Source organism: Triturus cristatus, chromosome 7 (assembly GCF_964204655.1).
Source record: "Triturus cristatus chromosome 7, aTriCri1.1, whole genome shotgun sequence".
Classification (NCBI taxonomy): Eukaryota; Metazoa; Chordata; class Amphibia; order Caudata; family Salamandridae; genus Triturus; species Triturus cristatus.
In genome coordinates, this window is record NC_140590.1 from 155,336,582 (window position 1) to 155,346,630 (window position 10,049).

General features: G+C 44.1%; 1 protein-coding gene across 1 annotated transcript; it reads left to right on the top strand.

Annotated features, from left to right (window-relative positions):
• The first annotated feature begins 891 nt into the window (after positions 1-891).
• On the top strand, positions 892-9,049 carry LOC146809089 (synapse differentiation-inducing gene protein 1-like). The gene is made up of 2 exons (XM_085615889.1): positions 892-1,360; positions 7,676-9,049. The coding sequence occupies exons 1-2, from the start codon at positions 1,079-1,081 to the stop codon at positions 7,853-7,855; spliced, it is 462 nt and encodes a 153-aa protein (XP_085472015.1). The 5' UTR covers positions 892-1,078; the 3' UTR covers positions 7,856-9,049.
• Positions 9,050-10,049: the final 1,000 nt, after the last annotated feature.

A 10,049-nucleotide genomic window follows, 5' to 3' on the forward strand; every position in this document is an offset into this window, starting at 1 on the left:
GCAGAGTCCCAAGACATCTACAAAAACAATAGAACCAGGACGTGAAATTGAAAAAAATTATGATGAGAGAACAGGGAATAGAAGAGAGATACGAGAGAGGCAGGGGAAACAAAAATATTCCAGGGAACAAAAATGAGAATCTTAAAAGGAATGTATAAAATACATAACTGAAGGGCTCTAGGTAAGTGGATCAACAGAGGCCATAAAATAAATTAGAAGTTAAGGAGAGGCCAGGGAGACCAACAGAGACCATGGAGCGAAAAAGAGAACGGAGGTCATGAGATAAAATACTGAACAGAGAGAGACAACAGAGTAATTTAGTTCAGCTAGCGAGGCGGTCGGGAAGTCAAAGGGGACCACTGGAGAAGGCGGGGTACACGACAGGTTAGGGAGAGGCTGAGACACTAGAGAGGGAACAACAAGCGCCCATGGAATCTAAGACTGAAACAGCGAGACCAGGGAATAAAAGAGAAATCACCGAGTAGAGGAAGAAGACACTGTCCGGTGACGTCAGACATGATTTTATTCTGCATTGCTCCCAGTCCGTCTCTAAGCTCACATCAGACACGTGAGCTTAGAGTTCATGTCAAGCCAGACATGTGACGTAAAATTAAACAGAGAAGGAGGCGCTTTAAGTTCATTTAGTGCAGCGCTCCTTGGAGGCCCGATGGGGAATCCTGCACCCTGGATGCGTCAGGGTTCAGTCATCACCACAGTGTGCAAGCCGAACAATCCCAGCCTACTCCTTTTACAGTACACACGCGCCAACCCGGTGTTGAAATGAGCTATGAAAGAGGGTAGGGGGATTTTAAAATAGCACTGGAGTGTCCTGCATGGGTTCTATAAAAAGACTCCCACGTGCCCTATGAAAGAGGGAGGAGGTGCGGGGTGGGGGGGGGGGGGCACTGGAGTTTCCTGCACGGGTTCTATAAAAAAGACTCCCACTATGGATCTCGGTCTGGCAGTTTGGCAGTAGGGGGAGAAGACAGAGAGCTAGGAGAAGAGGACAGCATAACAGCCATAAAGACAAACGCGAAAACGCAAAGCTACACCAAGAAGGGAGCACTCCAACGTCAACATGAGCGCCTCCGATCCTTCCAAAGAGACCCCCCCGTCATTCAACCCTGGATATCCCACAATGTATGGAGCTGGGCCCATGCCTGGTGTCACTGCGGGGTATAACAGCCCTCCCTACAACCCAGGTTACACCTACGTGCACAGCGCAGTGGTGACGACCCAGCCAATGGTGATTGTGGCCCCGGCACGTGCGTACGAGACGGACTACCTGGGCTACTCCATATGCACTATGCTCTGCTGCTGCCTGCCCATCGGAATAGCAGCTCTTATCTACTCCATCAAAGTAAGAGTGCAAACAATGATATCTTCCGGTGCTTTTAGCGGGATGAAAAAGGTGGCGCAGGGGGTCTGTAAAGGGGCGTGACACAAAAGAAGCGTACCTTGGATCATTTCCAAGAGGCCTGAGCTATGCAGTTAAGGATGTGACTTAAAACTTGTAAACTAAAATGCGGTGCTTCCCACAGGGAGCCACCTGTCCAATGTGGTGTCTTTATAGCACACACCTTGCCAAAGGGCAGTGCAGCCGCTTGTACAGGGCCAAAGACGAGTATAGAGTCACCGAGTAATCGGAGAGGATGCTGGGTTGTAGATGGTGAGTGCCTTGAGATGTAAAGGGGTGAGCCTTGAACACTTTCCTAAGAAAGGAGTGGTCCTGATGGGTACGGTGATGATGTTTCAGTTTCTGGGTGCATAGATGGAAAGCGTCTGCTGTCTTGTTTGTTCGCTTTAATCTTCCTGGTCTGCAGTTCGATGTTGTCCCGGCTGTGGGTGCGCGGGGAACCGCCAGCGATGGTGAGCGTGTCCGCAGATACGTGGGGGTGCTAGTGCTAATGGCTTTGTCATTGGTGCAGCTGGTTTTGATGATTGTGTGGTTCGGCAAGGGAAGCCCCTGGGCTCCCATCAGGCTGGGGGAGATGTGTCTATATCTGCAGGTCCTGGATGAGATGTGCTGTGGCGTGTGGGATGCTTTAAAGGCGTGACATTGATTGATTGATTTTTGCTTTACATTAATGTTTTGCAGCTTAACAGGATTTTCCATTTTTATAGATAACATCTGCAACATCCTCTAGGTGTAGCGATCAGAATATTGTCTCTAGACTCCAAACCAGAAATGTATGTTCATGTACACTTAGAGGACTCATGGGGGGCTCGGTACTTCCCTAGAAGTGATTTTCATGGAATATGGTGGGCTCTGGGATCTCTCGTGGGTGACATAGTACCTGGTGCCACAGGGTAGAATCTAGGTCCATGTGCCAAGTCTAGAAATATTAGCAACCCGCTGGTCGGAGACTAGGGCAGAGCTGCTTGGCACAGCCGCTCTACCATGGGGGAGGACCCAGTGTTCCCATTGGAGGAGGGGTGCCCTGTCCTGGGCCTTCTGCTCTGTTGCTATTTTTGCTCTGTTTAGACATTCACATTACATACATTGGGAGTTCCTATAAAGGCTGAGCAGCTGTTACTGTAGGAGTAATAACTTGCACCAGGAAAGCTTTCTCGAGCCCAGCCGTAACAAATATATGAAGTTTGACCACACAGATCCTAACTTCAGAATCACTGTTATGGTTTATCCGCTATCACTGCCTACCATGTTTTCATTTAATGTAGCGCTTCATACCACACTTCTATCTGCTGTAAATAACAAATTCCACTATTACCCTATTTGTTGTACGCAGATTACAACTTTGAAAGGATGAAAGGCTGAGTTTGCCTTGTCTGGATTTGATTCTGTGACTCTCAGATCGCAGAAAATGTCAGCAGTGAGCTTTACCATTTCAAATATCTCTTTCCTTCACTTTGTACTTTAAGGATATATGTGTAAAGCCGCCAACATCATGTACTTTAAACACACTGAATTGACCTTAATATAACTAAAACCTAAAAGAAAGTGTTTGAGGGAATTATCTGATTTAAAACAACAAGCATTGGCATAGCCAATTGGTCTCGCCTTTGGGACCTTATAAGTGTTTAGTTATCTATCACAATATCCTTGGTGCAACAACATCAAGTGTTGCATGGCTAAACACTTATACAATCCCAAAGGCGAGACCTATTGGCTATGCCAATGCTTGTTTACCTATGTGGTTAATAATTAGCAGTTTTTTGTTGTATGTTGTAGTGTGTAATGTTAGTTACTGAAACTCCGTGAAAGTATTCTAAATGTTTTTGGGTGAAAGGCACGCAAACGACGGGCAGGATCACTGTTACTTGGAAGACAAAACAAGGGCATTGATACATGACGTCATCCTCTCCATCTGCAGACCAGAAAGGACTGATCCACCAGAACCGACAGCGGGGGGCAGAGGTGTCAGTCTCAGTGGCGTAGGTAGGGTGTGGGGGTGGTCTGCCCCAGGTAGCATGAGTTTTGGGGGCGGCCATGTCGTGGTGGCAACAGCCCCCCCCCCTTCCTCAATGTATTTGCCGCGAGGGGGGCGGCAACAGTGAAAATTCTCGCCAGCACACCCCTCCCCCCCTATGCCCCCCCAAACGCTCTTCACTGAAGACGACACGGGCTCCCATAGGGATATCTACACCACCGGTCTGTCTAATGTGCTGACTTGCTAGAAATAAACACTCATACAACTGAAAAGCAGTGAGCGCTAAACGCTGCAGCCTTTGTAATTGCAATGACAGCATATCAAGTTCCCCCCCAACCACACACCAAGCACTCACTTTCCCTACAGCACAAGCCTGTTCAAGATTACCGGGGGAAGTTGTTCGCGAAGGCTCCCCTGTATCACCTTCTTGACCTCTGAAGTAGTGTAGTTGCTCAAGAAAAGGTCCTTTGTATCGATTCCCCTACTTTGTTCGCATGATAATGTAGTTACATGTTTTCATGGCATTTTTTTAAACAACCGTCACTTTTTACACATTTATTTCTTGTGATGAGTCAGACAAAAATATATTTTACGATTTGCAGGATGTGCAACTTAACCTCCTCCCACTTACTCTATCATATCTCAAACTGCCAAATCTAAGAATATTTGTAGAATTTTGAAATGCTGTCTAAAAGCTAAATAATGTTATAATTTGCTCTGCAATAAAGAAAGACAAAATCTTCTTTCCAGGCCAGTCAGATAAGACGACGCTTCATTTCCTAGCTACCGTAAAGCTTCACAGGAAACATCAGGGATCCTTATTAGGCAAGTCTAACTAAAGATGATGGCAGATCGAAGCTTTGCCAACTTGCTCTGTCGGACAGCAAATTAAACCTTCCCATCCCAGTAGCAGCTAAACAAATTCAGCCAGGTGTAATATTTACAGTCAACCAGTAAGAATACTGTGGGTCCAAAATGTATTTTGATTTCAGTAATCAGTCAGTCAATCAGGGAATTGTAAGCGCGCTACTCCCCTGTGAGGGTCTCAAGGTGCTGATGGGTGAGGGTACGTGGGGTCCGTAGATGCGGCGTCCAATGTATACTCCTGATGTATACAGGTTAAAGGTTCTGTGTACTGAGGGTGCGGACGGGATACCGTGCAAGCACTCTATGTTTTCATGGAAGTCCTGCTGGTGAAGGCGCTATGAGCTTGCGTCCAGGTTTACTCCTCTGTTCCCTCCCTAGCCCCGCTACTCTATCCCAGAGCTCTGTTCAGCCGCAGTCTACCAGTAATGGGGCTGCGAGGCAAACATTGCACGTCTGTGCATACATGAGTAGTGATAAACGTTAAACAAAGCTTCGCATTGGTAGCTTAGCTGTGACCTTGTTTTTGGCTGGTTAGTTCCATGATTTTCAGGGAGTATTTTTGCTTAATGTGGCATGCCAACAGTCTGACTTAATGCAGGCCCGTGGGAAAGCGTTTCTTGTTTTTTGGTCTGTGCTGTAAGCCCCTGTTAATTAACCATTGAAATACAAAATGAACTCCATTGAAAGCGAAAATATGATGTCTGACGCTATCTCGTGTCTGGTTTCGGAAGCGGTCTTGTTGTAGACTGCAAGTTGCAAGCAGTTAACATGTTTCTTATATCTATGATATCTAGAATGCGTGAAACAAAAAATGTAATGCTAAATACGTGCCTTGGTGTCATACGTATGGATGTTAACGCAGACCCACAAAAAAGCACTGTGCAGGGGAGTTCGTTGGACCAAAAAAAAAAAAGCACAGGCGCGCCATTGAAGAAAACAAACATGCGCGCGCGACTCGCGCTAAAGAAGGAGGCAGCAGGGGGAGGGAAGACAGGAGGGGGCCTGCGCCTGTTTCCCTTCCGGGAACGAGCAGGGGCACCATATGTTTGCAAATCAATTACAAACATATGGTGTCAAAGCTCGCTCCCGCAAGGGAATCACCAGACATGCACGCGTTTCCATTAAAAGCAAAGCAACGCGTGCATGTTTTTGGCTGAAAAGGGGCATCGATGGCGAAAGGTCTTTCTCCTAAGCAGCGCATGCGCGCTGCGTAGGCGAGACCTAAAAAACTGTCTCAATTAACAAGCTCACGTCAGCTGCACAAGGTGATGCCCTTCAGTCAGATGGAGAGCGAGTGGGTGGAGAAGGGGAGATCTAATAACTTAATGGCAGAAAAGTATTAAGGCCCTCATTATTAGTAGCCCTGTAATTAGTGTGATATTTATTACACCCGATAAAATCCGACTCCCCTGAGTCAGAATTTACTGGTATTATAAAGATCACCCAATTACCACTGCTTTGGGAATAACATGCGGATTCTGGTGATTACTGCAGGCTTAAGTAAATACCGGCCATTCTCCCCGATAAATATTTGCTGGTTCAACCTGACAATATTTATAACAAAATTGCTCATTGCAATATGTGCTGTACCCGGTGTAACCACACATATCGTAATTAACTGGGTCACTCATGAGGAGGGCCTTATTGTCATACATGCAGAAAGTGACTTCTGTCACAAGCCAGAGATTTCGAAGACAATTAAATACATACATATAACAAAGTAGTTCCCTGTGGAATCCGGTAGTGACCATTCACAGATTGAGGAGTACATCAATATAACTGCCCTTCTTTGTTCAGCACCTGCCCAGCTCCCAGCCAATTCTGATATGTGTTTACCAGGTATAGTATTACCCATTCATCCATCTTCCACATCACAGTACTAACGGTCCTGCTCTTAGATGCAGTTACCCTACAAGTGTGTGTAATAGATGGAGTCTGTTTTCTATTTTTATGTAGACACTCTCGTCTCTCCCGATGCCCCCTCTCCCCACTTCCAGGACTTCTGCAGATACCAAGCTTCTACAGATGGTCAAACACATGAAGCTGGTGGGAAGGAGCGAAGGATACACAAATCACAAATTTATTTTTCACTTCTGCTGGGCCCACCTAAGTAATGCATAAGTGATAAAGTGCTGTGAGAAACTGTGTTGTTATTTGGGGGGGTGAACCTTTCCCAAGCTACAGCCACGATCCTTGTCAGGATGAATCACAAAAGTCACTAAATTAACCTGTGCTTAACCCTGAGATAGCTTGCCAAAAAGCAGTCAGGCTTAATTTAGAGGCAATGTGTAAAGTATTTATGCAGCACTCAGAGGAGTAAAATGAAAATGGACACAAGAAAAATCCCATGCTAATTTACATAAATAGAATAATATTCAATAAATTAATGGATACCAAAATGACAAAATCCAATCAGTAGAATGGGAGTTATGAATTTTTTAAATTTAAAATGAAAATTAGTATTAAAAAGTACAAAGAACAACCACGGGTATCTGATCATGCAAGACCATGGTAAAATTGAGATTTAAGACTGACCGCAAAGGAGCGCAGTTCGAATACATGGAGTGGATTGGGCTCAGTCTCAGCTTAGCTTCGGATTTAGGAGAAATTAAAAAGAAAAATGCCTGAGAAGGTAAAGTTCAGCAACCGTTACGTTGGCTTTAGGAGAGTACACTGTTTCAGTAGTGTAGCAAGGATACCAGAGGCCCTGATGCAAGCAAGGGAAATGGCCCATTGAATTGCTGTTGACATAGTAAAATGCAGAAAATATCAGGGCTCAATGGGTCCCGGTAACACTGGACCTGCTGCACCAATGGTAGCTATGCCCCTGCCTTATTTGGAGGAAGGTAGGGGTTAGCAGGTTGTATGGTGTGTGTCAAAAATCCACCTGCTTCTGGATTTTGCTCCATATGCTTTAATGATCACAGCCTTTTGCTAGCATTTCGACAGGCGGCTCATGGTGGGAGCTCTAAAGTGTTTCGGAAAGGCACAGCCAGGTATCAGGCAGATTCTTTGCTCCTTTATATATCTGAAAACTGCTTCAATATTGTGCACCAGGTGCTGTATGGATTATTTATTAGCTTTCGATATCACCCTAACCTTGAGTTAGGGGAAGAATTTCATTATTTGGAGAAGGGTGGATGAAGACAGTTTGTGTGAGACAAAACAACACCTGTTTTGTTAGTGATATTTATTACACAATGCAAAAGTGTCTCATTTTCTAGTGACTGGATTATTTTTACAGAAGCCTGGTGGAATGTGTGTTACTGTAATAGTCATAATTTCTATTCAGTAAGTAATAGGATTTCTGAATTCTGGTAGATCTGTGAAAGTACCTGAAAAGTGGTTGAATGCATTTGTAACAGGCTCAGCCCCGATGTCTGCTTTCTAACTGAATGGTCTTCTCTTTCTTACAGACACGAGACGCTAATAACATTGGGGATGCTGCTCAGGCTCGCAAGAACTCCCGCACAGCGCTGACACTCAACAATGTTGCTCTTGGAGTCGGAATCACCCTTACACTCGCCTGGGCGGCATATGTAATATATGTGAACATCGTCATCGGACAATATATCAACGACCAGAATAATGGCTGAGACAGAGCACAAAACATTAACTGTCCACATCTACCTTCTCAGGAACCATTCTCTGAAGCTCTTTATAGATTCCTATGTACACGCAGACATTACACAAGAATTTTCCTTAATAAAATAATGGCATCTGTCCTCATCGCATGTCCACCTGCGAGCTATGGAGTCTCTCTTGGTACTTGGACAAGCATTTTCCATCTGTGGTCATCAGATGATGAGGTACATATAAAATCACCATTCAGAAGCCTTTGTAGAATGTGGTGTTTTATATTTATATTTGTTTATTAGATTAGCCCTTTAAAAGAAGTGCTGTACATAGTTACAAACAATATCTTCAGTGATAGAAAGGTGCTTGGTTACATTAAGTACTTGAGTAGTGAACATTGTGAACAGGAGATAAAAGGTAAGGTTCATACATAACAAGACATTTGGAGTGGTAATGTAGAAAATATACATTCTGCCCCAGATTTACTAAACAATCACAAAATGAAATTTCTGCACTGAGTTGTGTGAAAGGGAGAGAGCAGAAATGCACCATATTTGCTAAGAAATCCTAGGGAAACTCCTCCGCCAATACAAATAGGCAGATACATTTGTAGGAATGATCAGGAACTCTTACTAAGGAATGAACGGCAAGATAGTCCATGGATGACAACTCACTGAAGCATTTCAAATGAGAACCAGAGTCCAAAAGGGTTGTTTGCAATCACCTTTTCTCCTCCTGATGGCAGCAAGGAGAAGACACCTTGGATGTAACTTGATGACCTAGACTTTGCAGACGACCTGGCCCTACTCTCCCATACCCATCTGCGGATGCAAAAGAAGAAAGACAATGCGGCAGGCATCTCAGCACAACTTGGCCTCAACACCCACAGGGGGGAAACCAAAATCCTGAAGGCTAACATGGCCAGTACAACTGAAGTCACTCTTCCATGTGCTGCACAGGACAAGGTTGAGGCCTTCACCTCCTTGGGCATCATCATAGACAAGCAGGGCAGCACAGACGCCAACTTCAAGGCAAGAATTGGCAAAGTAAGGGCTGTCTAAATGTTCCCAGTGCTATAAGCAAGGTCCAATTAGGATGCGCTAAACAATAATATATGGTGAACAATTCTACTTACGTAAAAACATTGATAACTCTCTCTCTATTCTAAAAAATCTGTCACTTTTTATTTGGTATTAAAAATTACATTAAATATATTATTTGTGTGTTTGAAAATAAGGTTTATTCGATATTACACAGTGAATCGTAAAGGCATATACTATAAAAGTAGATATAAAATATTCAGATTAAAATCTAATAAAACTGTTAAAAACAAATACAGTTCAGATAAGACAGACTTTTTTCTATTCCGACTATAGCAGCTTCCTCTGAGTGATAACAGCCCATAGAAATCGTGACAGAACAGGACATGTATACAAATTTGGAAGCAATTGTAAATATAAAAAAAGCTGGTCGACACTGCATAAAATTTAAAGGCTTTAACAATGGCTTAATTAAATGCTTCCTGAAATCTGAGTAACATTTGCAGAAAAACACAATGTGCATAGTGGTCTGCTTCAATAAATTGTTGCAGGGACAATGCACTAACTCACGTGACCAATTATTTATGCTGGGAAAACTGGTTCAACAATGGAAAATATCCAGCCTAAAGCCTGTCAGTACAAATCTTTGGAAATTATGTACATTTGTTAAATAAGGTTGCATACCAAAGGTGGTAAAAATCAGCTAATTTTTAAGTACAGATGGTTTAATCATTTCAGTAGACAACCTCAGTTCCTCAAGCAGTATTAGACACTCCAACTTTAATGCTTTCCTAGAGGTACTGGTCGGAGTTTCTGGATGATCGTAATATTCAGGATGACCAATATCAGTCATGAATTGTGTTAGACGGACCGAGAGGGTCGGCCGAGGACAAGGGGAGAGGTCTCCGGGGAGAGCCGTCTCCAGCGATCGTACAGATGAATAACTTCCCCCCCACAGATATACACCACACAAGGATAAGATTTAGCGTTCTTTATAGGTGATTTCTTAAGGTACGATAAAATGGTACAAGGAGGTCTGGACTCAGGGGTCCCCTCGATTCGAGTCTCTTGGTTTGGGGAAAGGGGGTAGCGGGACAGTCTGGTTACCAGTCTGGTAGCTGAGATGGTATGGTGGATAGCTCACAATCCTCGAGCTCGGTGTTCTAGCTTGGAC